Raw genomic sequence first — 17,982 nt, forward strand, 5'->3', positions numbered from 1 at the left:
GAGTATTGGTGAAATGATCATCCACTTGAGAAGGATGTTGAATCCTCTACATATCCTTTACATATCTTTTGGTAATAATTACATATTGTCCATACACAACAGACATAGTGTATTACATCTCCAGTAAACTGGCTAATAGATGAGTTTATGTATTATTAGGGTTTCAAAGAGTTCAACAAAAAGGAGTCGCTGCACACTCGTAGCTCTGACTGCATAGATTTTACTAAGACAAGGTTAAGACTTAACCCCGATGAAGGCAGCATGAATTGCTGAAACATTGGTTTATTGTGATGTCTTCATAAATTTATGCATCAGAGCTAAGAGTGTGCGCAGACTCTTTTGTTTAAGTTTGTTGAGACCTGTTGGCTTGCACCTCGCCAATACAGGTGCACGCTTCTTATTTTGAAGGGTTCATAGAGAAGCACATCCTCCTAAGCGTATGAAAAGAGGAGATTTCTAAAGATCAACATTCTGTTCCTAAAACTTTCTGTCCCACACGTCTGTATAGATTATCCAATATCATGGCATCCTTTATCAGGTCTCATTCAGGTCAATGTGTGGCCTTCAAATGGAGTGCGCATCTTGGGGTCACAAGCTTCAGTTAAAAATCCAACAGCGCTGAATTATACGAACGACATCTAGAAGGCTAAAAAGGTCTCACAAGTGTCTACTGTCACTTCCGTTTTAGCACTGATCAGATCTCCATTCACCTAATTCCACTTCCACTATGCCTACATTTAGGCTTACACTTTACCCAGAACATGTCATCCACTAATTTTGAACCTCCCATAACTCCCAGCAACAATATGTCAATATGCTGACCTTCCTAAGTTTAAACAGCCTGCTCAGATTTTCAGAAGTTGCATTGCACCAACAATCACAGACTAATGGGCCAACTGACCCCTCTGTCTTGAAACAGCCCAGATGTATTGTGGTTCATAAACTACAATACATCAGCAATCACAGACCCAAAACGACACCTGTCCCTGCCGGTTTCAAAAGGTCACCGAGTTCACCTTTATGTCAATAAAAAACAGATTACAGCATTTGCTGTAAAATGAAAAACGGTCTCTTCCCTTTGGTACCTCCCTGGATATAAAGGTGAGGTGAAGTGATGCCTAAGTTTGACAAAGAAGAACTGGGTGTTCTTTTGTGCATTTGAAAAAATTGCCCAGTGAAAAGATGAGCCTACAAATAAATGGCCATTACTCATCAGTTCAGTGTGTTCCTGATGGTCAGACATAGAAGGCTTACAAAACCAAATGCTACTCGCTGCATCATCTGGCATGACAAACAAGATTGTGCCAAACATCTATAGACAGATGTTAAGTCTCTGTGAATCAAGCCTGGTGAAATCTATCTTGATGTAGCTAGGCAACAACAAACTGCCTCTGACAAGTGGACAGCAGCCTGTGAAACTACTCATTTCAATGTTATTGGAGCAGGATGTATAGAGCCGCACCATCGTAATCAGGAGGTTAAGGGTCTAAGAAAGGATTCCATAAAATGAGATAAAACATTAATATATTTGTTGACAAAGAAGGTCAGGGAGTTAGGGACACAGGCTGGCTGGTGAGAGTGCAGAACCTGCAGGGGCTGTGCTTCACTGTAATCCCCAAGTTCAGTCAAACCTGTAAAAAGGTTTGAGAAGCCCTTGTTATCCTCACCTGAGATCTTTTGACATTACTGCAAAAGAGACCAGCTTCATACAGACTATGCACTATTAAGGAGGGAAAAGCATCTTGTATCTTGATTTCTATCTTGCATTCAGTTATATAATAATGCATATATCTTTATAGATATATATGTATATATACACACACACAACAAATGTTTGTCGCATACTGTTCAGGTATTTTCACCTTATCGGCTCTGCCTATTTTGAAGGGTGTGTTATTTCTTTCTGGCATTCACGTTACTCTTCATTTCTTCAGTTCTACGTTTGTCTTGTATAGGTTATTGTGAAACAGCGTCCTGATCCATCCTGTCCAGTAGGCAGAAGGCCAACCAATCCTCAGCTGCCAACTTTTTCAAACAATGAGCCTGTTTGTTTGCCAGGTGATTCTGATAGAGGCTGTACAACCAAAACATGTTTGTTGTAACTGCTAAATAGCGACAAATATCACAAATGTTTCATGTATGCTGGCTATTTTTCAGTTTTTGAGCAGTTCAAGGGCTAAAAGTTAAAGCTCAATAGTCTGCACATGGGAAAAAGGACAGTTTTCTGCATGATAGGTGTGACTGGCAATAAAACTCAAAACCAGGGCCTACATGTGAAGTCAAACTTTAACTATGAAATAAAGCCACCCCCCCCCCCCCACTACACACACACACACACACACACTGTAGCAGCTACAAAACACTGATTGGACTATAAAATTGGGACAGTCCATGATGGCAGGTGGGTCATTTTCAACCTGATAACCTGGACTTCATTTGGGCCTCTGAAAATGGAATTGTTTATTTTTTCCCCCCAATTCATTCTATACATTCTTGGTTCATTATCATATGAATGCAAGATGAGCCTAGATCATATGATGACTACTGGAGTACAGTTTAATTGCTACGGAGATCCCCTGTTTGGAATATTATCCATTTCATCACCTTCCCTCTGTAGTGCGTCTGGACCTGGCTGATCATTAACCTGAGAGATGAGGCCTGCAAGGTCACTACAGATAAGAACAACAGAGCGGAAAGTTTCATGAAATTTGTACTGTGGTATTTTTAACAACATAGCCAGCAACCATCATCAAAATGGACTGCTTCACCAACACAGCTCTCACTGCTTGACTGAACTGCTACAAAAGAAAAACACAACCCTGGGAGCATGGTTTTCTCTTCAAGCTTCACTTAAGAGCTGCACAGATTTTTTTTGCAGTCATCTTTTGGAAAACCTGAGTACATCTGAGTGAAGCAACAGCAGTCTCTCTCTTTACTCTGGGATGACAACTGGAGAAAAATGACATAGGACTAGATTTTGATTTTTTTAATTTGAATATCAAATATGCCATTTCACAAACATTATTACATTCGCAGGGTTATAGCTGTCTTTTTTTTGGTTCCCAGTCTCTGGGAGCTACATTAAAATATTTTTTGACGACATCAGATTTTTTGTTGGACTGTTTGCATCCCCAGGGTAATTTTCTGAGGATGTGTGGACATTTTTGCATTCAGGGCCTTCATCATTGCTATGAAATGAAGCTCATTTGTCAGTATAAAACTCAAAAAACATTGTATTACTCAAAATCTGTGCCCAATTTGGTGTTAATGGGGCTGCTCTCTCTTTGGGAGAGGGATATTCATTTTCAAAAATGTTTTGTGTGTTTTACATACGTTTATAAGTTATTTAGATTATGAGGAACTTGTTGCTTAACATTTCAAAATGTTGCTCACGTTACTCTGTGAATCATCAATTCATTTGGGGTTGCCAAGTGTTAGTAGGCATGGCCAGAATGTAAACAAAGGTGTGTGATATTTGAGTGATGCAGACTTCTGAGAGAGAGAGATGTGTCTAAATTCTGCTAAATAACCATGAAGATAACTAAGTAGATCAAGATGAAATGCAAAATAAATACACTTGGTCCTTGATAATGCTTTTACTAGTCACCAGGATTAGTATCTAGAGGACATTTAAAGATATTTTAAGAAAATAAAATTTAGATCTGCATAAGCAGACTTAAAGGTAAGGGCACCAGCTAATTACTGGCGCGGGCCTTCTTTCTTGACAACCTGCTAAATGCAGAGCGGGGGGGGGGGCTGACACCTGATACTTTACAAACACTGCCTGGCAGGGGGACCCATAGGGAAGGGAACACACCACCCTATTACTGGGAAAGGCTCACGCTCCCACCCTGCCTACATTACACGACCCCCCCATCTCCACAGATGGCTGGCATGACTGAGCGCTGCTCTAGTATCATGCTGTTAAATTTGAATCCACAGGACTGGGCAGAGCTACAGCCCACCAGACTATCTGGAGTCAGGGGGAATATTTCAGAGGCGCTTTATTTATATCAGGAAGGGGCTCTGCTTTTCCCACAACTAAAATTAGCCCGGGTAAATACTTAAGCTGATTACTCAAAGCGTTAACAGAATAATAAAAATGAAGAACTATTCTAAAATTAAGCATGTGTGTATTCACATTCTAACAACCCAACACACTTACAAGCCAAAAGGACGCTGAATTTTTCCTTCCCTTTCAGCATTTTCTTGGAAACCAATATGTAAATGGCTTACTGTAATGTAACCAAACGCTTTTGAATGTTTGTCCACATTGGGCTTGTTAATTGCATGACTTAGCTGTAGCCATCTTCTCAGTTACTGAACGTAGCTGTTTCTTGCAGAGAGCCTAATGGCTGACCCTGAGTAAACAGAGCTTCACGGATTTGAATGGTGATATCAGAGAAGGAGAGCAGCATTATCACAGCATTATTATATTGCGCATAAACATAGGCCTGTCTTATAATTATTCACGTCTCTGGTAGTGCACACCTGTGTGTTAGAAACATAATGCACTGAAACTTTCCTCTGGCAACAATAAGCCCAATAAGTAAAATACATAGTGCAGCCACTTTACCAACACCATGGTTATTTGTCATTCACAGTGCTCATTTACATCCAACTTCTGTACATTCTGTACATGAATGCAGAACTCGAAGTTGTTACACTTGAGCTGGCACAGCAAAACAGTTTATGGTATAATGTGAATTCAGGGAGGTCTGTAAGTACTAATTTGACTTGAGAACTGTTTGCCTCTCAAGTCATGGAGAAATGTATAGCCATTTCACCTGAACAATGATTCTCCTTTTCTTAGAAGCTTGAGACATTTGGGCCCTGCTTAGTTGCAGCTCTGCTGAGCAGGGAGCAGCAGTTAATTCCGGTGTAGAAACGTATCACTCACCTTGGGGTTTTGGCCGGGGTTCTTTGGAATATAATCCCCTTTGTGGCTTGTGTTTACATCAGCGACAGAGCTAGACACCTTAGCTGGAGAGCAAGGGGACAGATGGATGTGCACATGTGGAGAGCAAGGACTAGTGAGCTTTGGGTTCGAAACGTGACATGAAATTCCAGTGTTGGGGTAGGGTACTTCCAGGGAAAAGCTCCTTTGTATGGCACGATGACAATGGGTTTCCTCGGGCCTTTCCTGTCCTCTTCCTCCTGGAGAGACTTTGTGGTTCTTTTCTGATGGCTTAGCTGAGGAGAACAAACAAGCTGAGGTACTTCGGTACAGCTTTTTGTGAGGGTCCTGTTCACCCTCGGGCTGTGGCGCTGGGTAAGAAGCCTCAGGATGTTCCACACTGACTGTAGCCCTGGCTGTAGCTCCCTTCCCAGATATCACTGGTCTCTGGTGGGCAAAGTGAAGCAGCACACTGCTAGAGTGCCGGTTTGATCGGTCTAACATCGCTGACCGCTCCATTATTTTGCTCCTGTCCTCCATTTTACATTTTGGTTCATCCTGTAAAGGAACGTTAAATTGCACCATGTGTTTGCCGTCCCTGCACTCAGCTGAGGAACAGCTGCCTTTGGAGAGGCGACGGCCATTTAGTGCTGTGGCGGTGGACCCTTTGCAAGTGACTTCCTCATCGTCCTGTGAGGATTCGCTGGCAGATGTCTGGAGAGATGTCTGATGAGAACCCCTCGCTGGAGGGAGAGCAGGCAGAGCCACTGGGCTGACTGGGGAGGCAGGTGGGGTGCTACAGGGGCTCTTTGGAAATATAACCAAGGAGGAGCACCGTCTCAAAGGGACCTTGGACTTGCAGCAGGGTAGACTCCTCTCCTGGACAGTCCTGTGCTGTTCTGGAGCCTCTGGCTCAAAGATGCTGTTGCTGCTACAGTATCCTGCATCGCTGGCCATGCTGCTGCTGCATGAGCCTCCGTCAGAGCCACTACCTGCTCCTCCTTCACAGCCACCTGGCTCTCCATCCTCTGCACTGCCCTCCAACTCTCCACTGAGCTTACCACAGGGCTGAAGCGAGATCTGCAAAATGCTCTTCTTGCTACATCCTCCAGTGTTAACCTTGGGTATGAATACTGAAGAGTAACGCTGTAAATTACCGTAGTCTGGTGACAGGGGAGTCACCTTCAGGTGGACAGAGCTGTGCGCCAGGCTCTCTGTGGGGCTCCGAGCTGACGCACTGACTCCACTTTCCTCACCATGACTGCTCAGGCTCTCTGACAGAGGGTCCGTGTTGCTTCTCCTCGACGCGAAATGCAAGCGGAGCCGGCGTGCCATTCGTTTAACTCTCTAATCCCTGCAATGCTGGTGAGTGTGGCATGATAAAACTTGCTAGCAGGAAAAAAGAACAGCAAAGCAACTGCTCCGAGTTCTCTCTGTGATTACAATCATTAGCGGCTGTACATTGCTAAAATAGCTCCGGTGACAACCTACATTCCTCTCAAGGCTGATCTCAGCTATTAGTCAGAGGAGGTCAGTCGTTCTGTTTGGAGGAATGACCCAAACACACGACCCTTGAAACTAAAGCAATCCCGGAGGTCCTCCTCTTTAAGGGGCTTAAACCCTACTCAGAAAACAAAATGTTACACTGGATCCTGAAGGGCAGAGCTCCCACTGCCGACTTGCGTTAGAGCCCAGCTTCAGCTTTGTTGCAATTGTACCTCTTGAATTCCAGCCAGATTAGTAAAGTATCTAACACCCTGTGCCTTTTCCAGCCGCCACACTCGTGGTTACCCCTTTGAAAAAAACAACAACATGGTAGTCCTCCACTTTGCATCTTAGACTGAAGCTCTGGTAAACTGTTATGTCTGCCTCAGGCCGCTCACTCAAGACTCCACTTCCCGCTGCAGCTATGCTTCTAAAGTTTCTGCTGCTCTGTGCCCCCACAAATATTTTTACCCACTGGTATTGAATTACAGGAAATCAAAGGGAATGACTTTCGGCATAATTCTATATCAAACTGAGGACTGGGTTGCCAAACAGCATTCAAACATGAAACCACCACAGACTGTGGAAACATGCAGGAAAGTGATTGGTAGTAAAAAGCAAAAGTCATCAAATAGTTCAAATGTTGGAGTTAATGCAAAAATAAAGTCATGAAAGATTTAGCTGATGGCCTGCAAGAAACTGGAAATTTGTAATACATGACCTACAGAGAAGAAGGAATGTGCTACATTTGATCTCTCCATTAAACACAAAATAGTGGGTGGACAAGACAGACATGTGACTGCTTTGAGAGTGGCATGGCACCTGTGATATGACACCTCATGTAACAGTCAGTGCTGGTTTGATTTCCACTCTCTGGCTGTTGACAGTCCTCTTTATTAATGACAGCCTATTGTGAGTGAGGCCGGGCTATTTCAGGGGATTACTCTGCAACCAAGTCAGTTTCAGCACAATGCGTAATGGTAAGTGGCTCAGCCAGGATACAGACATGACTCAGAGGGCACTTTGATGCAGTGAAGCTCACTCCCTATTCTTTACACTAACTCCGATGTGACTACTGTCAGGAAACCTCATGACAGGCTGTAAATCAACGATCTAGGCGAAAGCAGGTGCTGGTGGCTGAGCCAGAGGATGTAAGTGGCTGATGCGCACTGTGCTGAAACACGTTTATGCCGCGTCATACGGTGTAGTAAGCCTAGAATAAATAGAAAAATACAGACCTGTGATAGAGACAATAGACATTAACTTGGTACCAAAAGCAACATTTTAGAAAAAACGGGATATGCTTACTCAACCCTTTAGGGAATGTTTCAGTGTCATTACATATAAAGCAGTAACAGCAAACCTTTGGACAATAAATAGCAGTGTTACTATTTTTTATTAAATTATGTTACTCTTGGTCAGCATATGGGCAAATATCATATTCATGAGTTAACTTCTTCTCTGTGGACAGAATAATAGGTAATTCACATAGGAACAATTTGAGTGAAGTTGACCAGAGGATTCCTAAGTATTGGGAGTTTTATAATACCTACAGATCTTGCAGATCACACCACAGTGACAGGCCTCATCTCCAACAATGAGCTGGAGATGAACAGCGGAGAGATGTGCACTAGTGTCATGGATAGGGTTGCAAAATTCCGGGAATTTTCAAAGTTGGAAACTTTCCATGGGAATTAACGGGAATTTATGGGAATTAACGGGAATTTATGGGAATAAACGGGAATAAACCAGGAATTTACTAAATTGAAGGTATGCTCTTAATAGGGAACTTAAATATAGTTGGGGAAAATATATTTTAGCATAATCCTGACTAAAACAACCAGATATCATGCAAGTACAGTTGAATATCTGTGCTATTCCTCAATCACATGCACACATAGCACACTGCTTACTGCAGGGCTATTGAGACCACGCCCCCTACATGCAACTCAACATTCATGTTTTTGTTCTTCAATGAAAGAATTGATTGTTCAATAAAAAATTTAACACTTGATAAAGTTCTACTTACAAATAAATCTGTTTTAATTGTATTATTTTGGATGGATGTCTGCTTATAACAAAACAAATATTTATGCTTGGATATGATACCTTTCCATTAAATTACCCTCAATTCCCAGTTAATTCCCATAAATTCCCATAAATTCCCATAAATTCCCGTTAATTCCCATAATTCCCATGGAAAGTTTCCAATTTGGAATATTTCCAAAATTCCCCAGCTTAACTTCCCATGGAAATTTACCGGAAACTTTCCGGAAATTTACCGGAAATTTTCCACCCCTTTGCAACCCTAGTCATGGAGCATTAACAAGTTGGAACCGACTTCCCTTAGAACTGGGGAAATGACGAACAAAGAAAACCACTTCCACCCTTCGAAGTGAGAGGTTCAGCGCTCAGCAGGGTACAGTCATTCAAATTTCTGTGAACTACCATCTCTCAGGAAGTGTGATGATTAAAACATCACTTCCAAGTAAGCTTGGCAGGAGATGTACTTACTTTGCCCACCAACTGAAGAAGTTCAACATCTCTTGGGCAGGCTTTGCATAACCAAAACACAATAAATCATCATTTCCTGCTTAACTGTCTGGTTCAGTGCTGCATCTGCACAATCCAAGGGCAAACTGCTTACAATCGTCCAGCAAGCAGAGAGATTTAACTTCCGTCACCTCCCCTGCATCTAGCATCTGCATAATTCTAACCATTTGTTAGTCAGAACCCACAGGCTAGGAAACAGTCAATCATGACCAAAGCAGCATGCCTTCAGAGCATTTTCTTGCTCTCACCAACTGACGACCAGCCGGACGGCCATTCTGCCCAAGTACTACCCCTTTCACCTATCAGTCGCCTCTACAGTATCACTTCTCTTTGAGTCTGCTACTGATCAGAACATTTTCCCACTGTCATGTTGTGACAGCTTTCTACCATTCCTGATTTCTTAAAATATGTTTGTGTTCATCCAATCTGTGAATACTGTCACCATGAATAATCTCTCACCATCTACATGATGTCTGTATATGACAATGTTTACATGCTGTTGGACAGTAACTGGCTGTTGCACCATACTCCAATTAGGGTATTATTTGGGTTAAGCAGTTTACATGAACTTTTGATACCCTGTGACTGAGTCTCCCCTGTTTCCATGAATAAATCAGTTAACAGAATATTCCTGTCCACCTGTAGTGTCTCATCCACAGATAAAACAGTCCGCCGGCCAAAAAAAAAGTATGAAAGATGTAGCTGCCGGCTCCCCTCTCCCCATCTGACTGAGGTTACTTCTAATACAGGGGAAACAAATGATAAACCCAATGGTAAGTCGTGCTCACCGCCATGTTTTCTGTTGACATGAAAATGTACCCATAACAATGTGTGAGCCTGAGTTTGAGTTTGCCCAGATGGCAAAAACAAGAAGTGAAAGGAGTAAGATGTTTACATGCCACTGTGACCCGTTTAATATGGCAGTGAGCCAGGCATCTGAACTGAGTATGAGCTCAACTGGGTAACTGAGATATTATGTTTTCATGCATCAACCTAAAGCCTGATTCACCAATCATTCACCAATTAATGAGGATTTCTAGAAAAATAAAATGTCTCTTGTACTCTTAAGCCTAATGGGAACTTGTTCCAGTACCACTATGTGTGAAAGGTAACAGTTACACTCTGGACTGACAAAGAGTGTAGCATTGTAGCTGAGCAACAAAGTATGCAGACTTAGAGTCACTAAAACATAATCACCAACATTTACTTTTCAAATATTATATTATGCTAAGGGTGCATTTATTTTAGATTATGTGTGTACGTAAGCAAAGTACTCAATTTCATCAAACTCAAAATATCCCAGAACCTTATGTGAGGGTGTATATTTCAAATAAGAGTATGACTTACTTGCAAAAATTACTTGCAACTTCTGTTACTCAGACTTCATCTTTAGGTTGTAATTAGATATTAGAAACCATGTAACAAACCCTAAGCTGACATATTGAACTCTGCATAAATGAAGGACAAGTTTTGTAGTTTCCAGCATACACAGACCAGGACAAGCAGGAAGAATCCTGCTGGGCCAGTGAGTGTGTGGGCCGGTCGGACTGGTCGGCATGTAACGATTTGTGAATATTTGTTGTCTTGTTGTGAACCGACCAGCGACGGTCTGTATGGTTTTATCGGCCCTCTCTCTCTCTCTCTCTCTTTCTCTATTTCTTTCCATGTCAGACTGGCAGTGGTGCATACACACACACACACAACTACTACTGACGCGCCCCTCCAAATCACAACAGAATGTACTTGAACGATGACAAAGCAGATTAGAATCGGTCAAACCCAGGCTTGTTTTACCACGTGACGGGGAAACTGATGAAGTAATGACAAGTTCTAGAAAGAAGCCTTAGATCAAACTGTAAACAAAATGGCAGAAAGAGAAAAGGAGGAGCTGAGGAAGCACAGATATTTAAAAAAGCTGCAAAATGTGCCAAACAGACCAACATGTTTCAACAACAACAACAAGCTCACAGTCGATGGCCCCATAAGATAATTAGGATAACAAAGATAATAAGGCAGAGGTAGCAGCAGAGAAGGAGTGGGCCACAAACAGGCATATGATATGACATGCATTACACAGCAGTATTAAGTACAAAATGGTTATAATATGGCCATCTAAGTGACATACAACAGTGCATTGACTTAGTCATTAATGATCTACTGTATGTCTTCCTCTGTAAGAATTGTGTTTTTTGCTGTCACTGAGCAGAGTCTGCCAGTAAGACAAGTTATTGAGGAGGCAGCGCCCAGTTAGAAGCCCAGGAGGATCATTGACGACAGGGCATGTAGAGATATGCCCAATGTCATTGTAAGTGCAATAAAGTAAGCAAACTCTGTTAAACATGTGTAAACTACTACTACTGTACTATACTAAAACTAAAATATATTCAAAGTGCAGATAGAAAAAAGTTAATACTAATGCAAGAGGCTAACTAATGCTCAAAGAGAAAGTTTAGATATAGTTTACAGCTTAGTTAACACACTATTTATCTGGCAGTTGACTGCTTCACTTTTAACATTTACAGTTGTTATGATTGGATTATTGTGGAGAAATGCCTTTACAACTGCTGCTACAATGTTGCATAAAAATCTGCTGATACATTGCAATATGCAAATCATTGACTATATGACAATATACATTTGCAATACGGCTGTGTAGGGGTGTGGTTATATTTAGTTGATATAACTGTTGCTTAAGGTTAAGTGTCTAAATGTGTCTGAGGTCAAACTCAGGACTTTGGGGGCACTAATGCTGGCTAATTGCTAGACTGTTTTTATATTACATATAATTAGCACAGTTAGCTCCAAGTATCAGACAGTAGTAGTGCTGTCACTTGAGTCGAGGAGGGTGGGGCTTGAGTCTAGGGCTTGAGTCTGGGTGCTTAGAGCCGCCATCATCAGGTGTCCCAGGACTTACATCAGGCAGGCAGGAAACTGGGTCAGCAGCTGTACTGATCCAGCATCATGCTGCAGCCTGCCACGTATTTCTCACTCCTCACTGCTTTTACGATGCTGTGCACTAAATGCAAAATAACATTGGACACTAGTATCTAGGCTACATTCACAACAATCTCCTGTCTGCAGTTCAACATCTTATCCAGCAACACACAATAACTAAAACGTGGGTTCTCACAGTTTGGCTACCAACCATAAGACCCATATGCATGTGTTTCATAATCAGTTAGCAACATATCTCTTCACATAATATAACCACCTAAGTGATAAACAACACCCTATGTGATATGCAACTGCCTTTGAACTCGGTCTACGCCTGTACAACGACAGGCGTTAGGATGTCATTAGTGTAGCCAGGCTTTGCCCATATTTACATCTCTCGATAATAAGGTATCCCATGTTTCAAACAATATCAAATACGTCATGGCAAAATAAGGGCAGCTGTATCTTTGACAGGCAGATAAACCATGTTAGCCTGGCACTGACTGGAAGATGCCTTTATTTACAGAAATATGACACAATCCCTTGCATTTATTTGAGACAGACTATCATTCGGGACTTGGCATTCACAAAAAGTTTTATGGTCTGCACACATGTCAAGTTAAATAGGATGACATGTCTTGACTTTGAATATTTGTTTACATGAGCAAAGGTCGTCTTTATTAAAACACATGAGATTTTCCTTGATGCCAAAGATCAATTAAGCCATATCCCTGTATAGCTGAAGATTCTTTAATTCTTAATTTCCAGTACTTTTCAATACTTTTTTCATGTTCATTCAAGATTTTCCAGACCTGCCCATCTAGAGCCTATGCATTGGCCAGAGCTTTTAACATATGACCCCATATTCCCGGCAAACTGATATCTACCACGAGAGCTGCCGGAGAGCAGCAACTTGATCCAGCGGAAACTCTGGTCCTATCCACCTTTGGGTGCTACTTAAACAGATTTTGTAACAAGAAACACAGAACTAGAACAATCTAAAAAGGGAAAAAAAACACCCCAACACACCTAGCTACAACCTAAATTTGAAATCTGACAAACAAATCACATAAAATGCTGAACATATCTGAGTAACTTAGAACATATCTGAAAAACTTACCAGACGATTCTCATCGAACACCTCCAACAGCAGACGATGCTTTCTGGGATCAACCTGAAAGATAATACATAATCACAAAGTCAAAACTGTTGAATCAATGGGTTGGAAGCACTTTACTGTGTGAAAGTAAAAATGAGCCAAGGTCTAAGAAGCCCACCTGATAAGTAATACAATTTAATTTCTGCTCTAGTCAAATATAGGTTAATCCAATTTCCTGTTATGAGATGCCAAATCTGCTCTGTGTCCTACAGCACAGCAAAGGCACATAACTGCACTTTGTGAGAAAAGTGGGAGATTAATAGAAGCATTTTAAGCTGTAGAGCTATTGCAGATTTGACATTTTCTTTCCCCCAGATCCTGTCACACCCAACCCAATTATCGCCATGGAGCCACAGTGAACTGCATATCAATGATCATAGCTAAATCACACAAGAGGATTAAGTCAATGATGGCTTAAAATTTTTGCTTCTGATGCCTTTTCACTTACTCGGAAATAGAATTCTTCGTTCCATTTTGGGTGCAATGTCTTCAGGTTAAAAGAGATGCAAAAGAAAAATGAATTAATAATAATAAGATATGACCTCACTAATAAACCACAGTTGTATTTGCATTATTCTGACTTTCGGTTACTCACCTTTTTTATTGTTTTGGTCTGAAGACTTGTTAGTTCTCCATTGACAGGGTCATAGAGGGACAGTCTTGTATATGGATCACTGTAACAAAAAAGAGTGAGAAACAGAGCTTTGAACTAGAGCTGCAACAATTAATCAATTAATCGATTAGTTGTCAACTATTAAATTAATCGCCAACTATTTTGATAATCGATTAATCGGTTTGAGTAATTTTTTAAGAAAAATATGTCAAAATTCTCTGATTCCAGCTTCTTAAATGTGAATACTTTCTGGTTTCTTTACTCCTCTATGACAGTAAACTGAATATCTTTGGGTTGTGGACAAAACAAGACATTTGAGGACGTCATCTTGGGCTTTGGGAAACACTGATCCACATTTTTCACCATTTTGTGACATTTCATAGACCAAACAACTAATCGATTAATTGAGAAAATAATCGTCAGATTAATCGACAATGAAAATAATCGTTAGTTGCAGCCCTTCTTTGAACAGCTATTCTAAATTAAAACTATGGCGTGAAGATCCGTCTATAAAGAATAAAACACTCTCTTTGCAACTATCAATGTATTAATGGCTTGTACAAACATTCTGGCATTACTGAGTCTTTTCTTCCACTCCAAAGGCTAAAGATCACTTCAAAGTCTTTTCAAAGTCTGATCAGAGGAGGCATCACCTTCGGACATGAGAAAGGTTAACATGATGCTTCCAGCTATGGTCAACATAAATGGACTGTAGTTTGATTAGGGCTGGGCAATATGGACAAAATCAAATATTATGATATTTTTGACCAAATACCTCGATATCAATATTGCGACAATATTGTAGGGATGACTATTGGTGCTTTCACAAAAAATTTACACAATGAGATTTTTGATAAATAATCATCAGTAATGTGGATATAATGACTAAGTGGGTAAAGGCAAATAATAGAACAGCTAGAACAGTCTGGTAAGTTCAGAAAATTACATCACTTCACTGTAATGCAGCCTTTAAAACCAGGAAAAGACAACACTTTTGCCATATCACGATATTACGATATCCAAAATCTAAGACGATATCTAGTCTCATATCACGATATCGATATAATATCGATATATTCCCCAGCCCTAAGTTTGATTCTGAGATGAAGAACGGCATGGGTTGAGGCACTGTGACACACAATAAAACCACATCTTACACCCAAGTTCACTGGTTTTACCATCACAGGTATTATAATGTTAGTGACTGCAGCAATGTTTTGTTATCGGCAATGTATCGAATCATTGGTGTTACCGGTTCATTGCTGATATGGCAATTTTGGAGCCAAATCACTAATATTATGCATACAGTTGCTATAAAAGTATGGACTCTCTTGACTTTCTGCACATTTTCTTAAGCACAATATGCAATATGCAAAATGCACTCTATTAGATTTTTTTTTGGTCAGAGTTGTATGCACACTGCTCCTTCCTATGAAAAAATAAGAGCATTTTTTATGTGTTTCAATCAAGGTTATTATACTAAAACAAAGCCAAAACCAGGTGTTAAAAATCATTGCTGTAGACTTTCTGACTAAAACTATCTTGTCCACTTGTAAAACAAAAACATGCATGAAATGTTTTCATCTTTTGGTTGATGTGCAGGGTAAAAAGGAATGAATTTTGGGCGGAGAATTTTTATTGAATGCTAACTACAGCATGAGATGGCAATATCCTCTAGACCGACATGTTCAAACCCCATGATCCCCTTTGGCTCTCAGAGGAAGTGTCAGCATCATCGTCTGCACAACACGTGTGGAAAATTGTTGGGAGAATGGGATTATTATATTATCTATATTATATTATATTATCTGGGATCATTTTGAGCTAAATGGTCTGAATTCAGATTGCTGTTACATTTGTGCAGCACGAAACCAAGCTGTCCCAACTTTAAATCATTTTTAAACAGGATTTATGATGTAGTTTGAATTACACAATATCTGTTGCAAACATATTCAAAATCCGTGTTCTGAACTTCTATCATTATACCTTTAAAAAAAATACCACCCCTCACAAAAATACTAAAACTAGAAATGAGACTAAATAAAAACTATGCAAAAACTAAACATTGAAAAAAATATATAACTAAATAAAACTACCAATCTATGCATAACAATATGAAAATAATGAAAAAGTAATAAATAATGAAAACTCCCAAACTATAATAGCCCTGGTTTTGATTGAGTCTTGATAATCTTGATAATGCTGATAGTAGGTCCCATGAACACATCAGTTTAGGACTTAATGGGATTTTGGAGAGAGTGGTAGACTAATCAAGCACAACATTGCATATGGTTCACTTACAGTTGGCTCTAGTAGAGTCACTGAGATTTCAGAAAAAATAAATAAAAATAGAAATCACCACCCTCCTGCTACTCTATGCAAAAGTACACAGGATGCAAATTCCATGTTTTTCTTTTCCAGCTTTACTAGATAATGGGCAGGACACTGGACAGGAAAAGGCCTCTAAAATTACATCCTCTGTATGGCAGAAAGTGAAAAAGTACATACTAATATGAAATTACATGAAATGTACTGAGGCACTATATAGACTAACCCTAACACTAACCCTTCTTAAGATATGTAAGTATTTAATATCAACAATTTACCTGGCTCCAAGTATATCCTTTTTGGCCAGCCCAACTCCAGCAACAACTTTCACTCTTAGGATCCTGGATTCCTCCTGAAATAACAACAAAAGTTCTATTACTCAATTTCATTATGACATTTACAAAGTTGACCCAACTGATAAAGCATATTAATCACGGGGATCATCATCTGGGGAGAAGATAAATGTGTCTTTGTATTAATCACGTACTAATAACCAGAGCCATGTGATAGCTACAATCACTTTTTAACCTGTGTCACATGACATTTGGACACTACTTTGTAAATTTTCCATATCAGTCCCATTCATGCTTTTATTGTAGCTCCTGACTCATCATGATATTTCGCAATAAATCACGTGGCTTAGTGTAAGGAAAGTACTTGGGCCCTACGCTGTACCTAAACTGACAGGTCTAACATGATTGGAACTGATTAGGCATTTGATAATGTTGTCGATTTGAATGATAAATCTGTGTAATGTTATGTGCAGGACGGGAAACAGCAGCTGGCCAATGCAAAGACGAAGTAATACGAGCCTGTGGGTTTCCTGGCGAAAAAGTAGAGATGGCTCTCCAATTAGGAAGTAACGTTAATGGATAGCATTAGCTGGAAAGTAGTTTTAACGTCAAAAATGGCGATCAATCATACTGACAATTTATCGACCAGTGACACGTTTTAACACATGGCATCAGTTACGTTACTATAACTAGGTTAATGAGCTAGCTCGCTAGCGTTATCTTCACAGCATAGTAACATATTATTGTTTTCCGTCGTTACGTTAACGCTAACGCTAGCTATGTTAGCCAGCTGGCTAACAGGAGCACATGAACAATTTCATTTCAACGCTAGCAAATGTTTTGGTAACGTCACCTCATCTGCCTGAAGTCCTCGGATCTGGGGGGAAAGTGCAGCCATATCCTCTGTCTTCTCCCAACAGGCGACAATAACAAGGACACACTGATCGAGGTAACAGTAGACTCTTTCGGTGTTTAGTTACCACTCTGCCTTGCTGTGATCAGGCTGGTAGTTACCTAGAATCGGACCTAACGTTAGTAGCTAGCTGTTAAAACAAACAACTTTAGTTTAGTTGCGTCGTCGCGCATTTTAGTATCCATCCTCCTCCTCCCTTTTCTCCTCCTCCTCCTTTTCTTCCTCCTCCTCCCCCTGTTTCCCTTTGCCTACCACTCCTCTAGCCTGAGCAGGCCCGGTCAGTGTACAAAATCACTGAGAGGGCATCTGTATTGTTATTTCTTCATTGACTAGAATTGACATTGTATCAGCGTAACGTTACACAGTTTGTCTGATAAAATAGGTCTACATCACATGCTATGACTATTGGCAGCGAGGTGGTGGAGGTGGACAGGCCAAAATCAGTTCACCATACAGCAGTGGTCCCCAACTCCGGTCCTCAAAAAAAACTCCTGGTTTTCTTTGTAGCAGTCTAATAGGGACTGATTCAGAAATGTGATGCCAGGTGAGTGAATGCAATTAACTACCTGGTAGGGTAGAAAACCAGGACAGGAGTTAGGAACCACTGCCTTGGAGTAAAAAGTAGTCATGACCATGTCTGGCAAGCATGCGACTGTAACTAATCTCGTGTATTGATTGAAAATTTTCATTCCTTTTTATCTTGTTTAATTTACCCAAAGTGTTTATATTAACTTAAATTTACTCAGCAAAGTTGCAATTGTTGTAGCTAAGCTAACGATGGAAACTTAAGTTTTTATCCTACATTGT

The 17,982-nt window shown here is 40.5% G+C and overlaps 1 protein-coding gene across 1 annotated transcript in view; it reads right to left on the minus strand.

The window, feature by feature from the left end:
• nedd4a (NEDD4 E3 ubiquitin protein ligase a) overlaps window positions 1-17,349 on the minus strand; it is a 30,495-nt gene extending 13,146 nt beyond the window's left edge. The window contains exons 1-5 of the mRNA XM_071525183.1: window positions 17,116-17,349; window positions 16,248-16,321; window positions 13,624-13,702; window positions 13,477-13,515; window positions 12,990-13,043 (exon numbers count right to left, since the gene is read on the minus strand). Of these exons, the coding sequence (XP_071381284.1) occupies window positions 12,990-13,043; window positions 13,477-13,515; window positions 13,624-13,702; window positions 16,248-16,321; window positions 17,116-17,160 (291 nt within the window). The 5' untranslated portion in view covers window positions 17,161-17,349. The remainder of the gene's footprint in view (window positions 1-12,989; window positions 13,044-13,476; window positions 13,516-13,623; window positions 13,703-16,247; window positions 16,322-17,115) is intronic.
• Between the last annotated feature and the right edge of the window lie 633 nt (window positions 17,350-17,982).

The sequence above is a fragment of the Centroberyx affinis genome, unplaced genomic scaffold, assembly GCF_046629955.1.
Source record: "Centroberyx affinis isolate AG114_WGS23_722 - 3 ecotype Tasmania unplaced genomic scaffold, CSIRO-AGI_Caff_v1 ptg001273l_1, whole genome shotgun sequence".
Lineage (NCBI taxonomy): Eukaryota > Metazoa > Chordata > Actinopteri > Beryciformes > Berycidae > Centroberyx > Centroberyx affinis.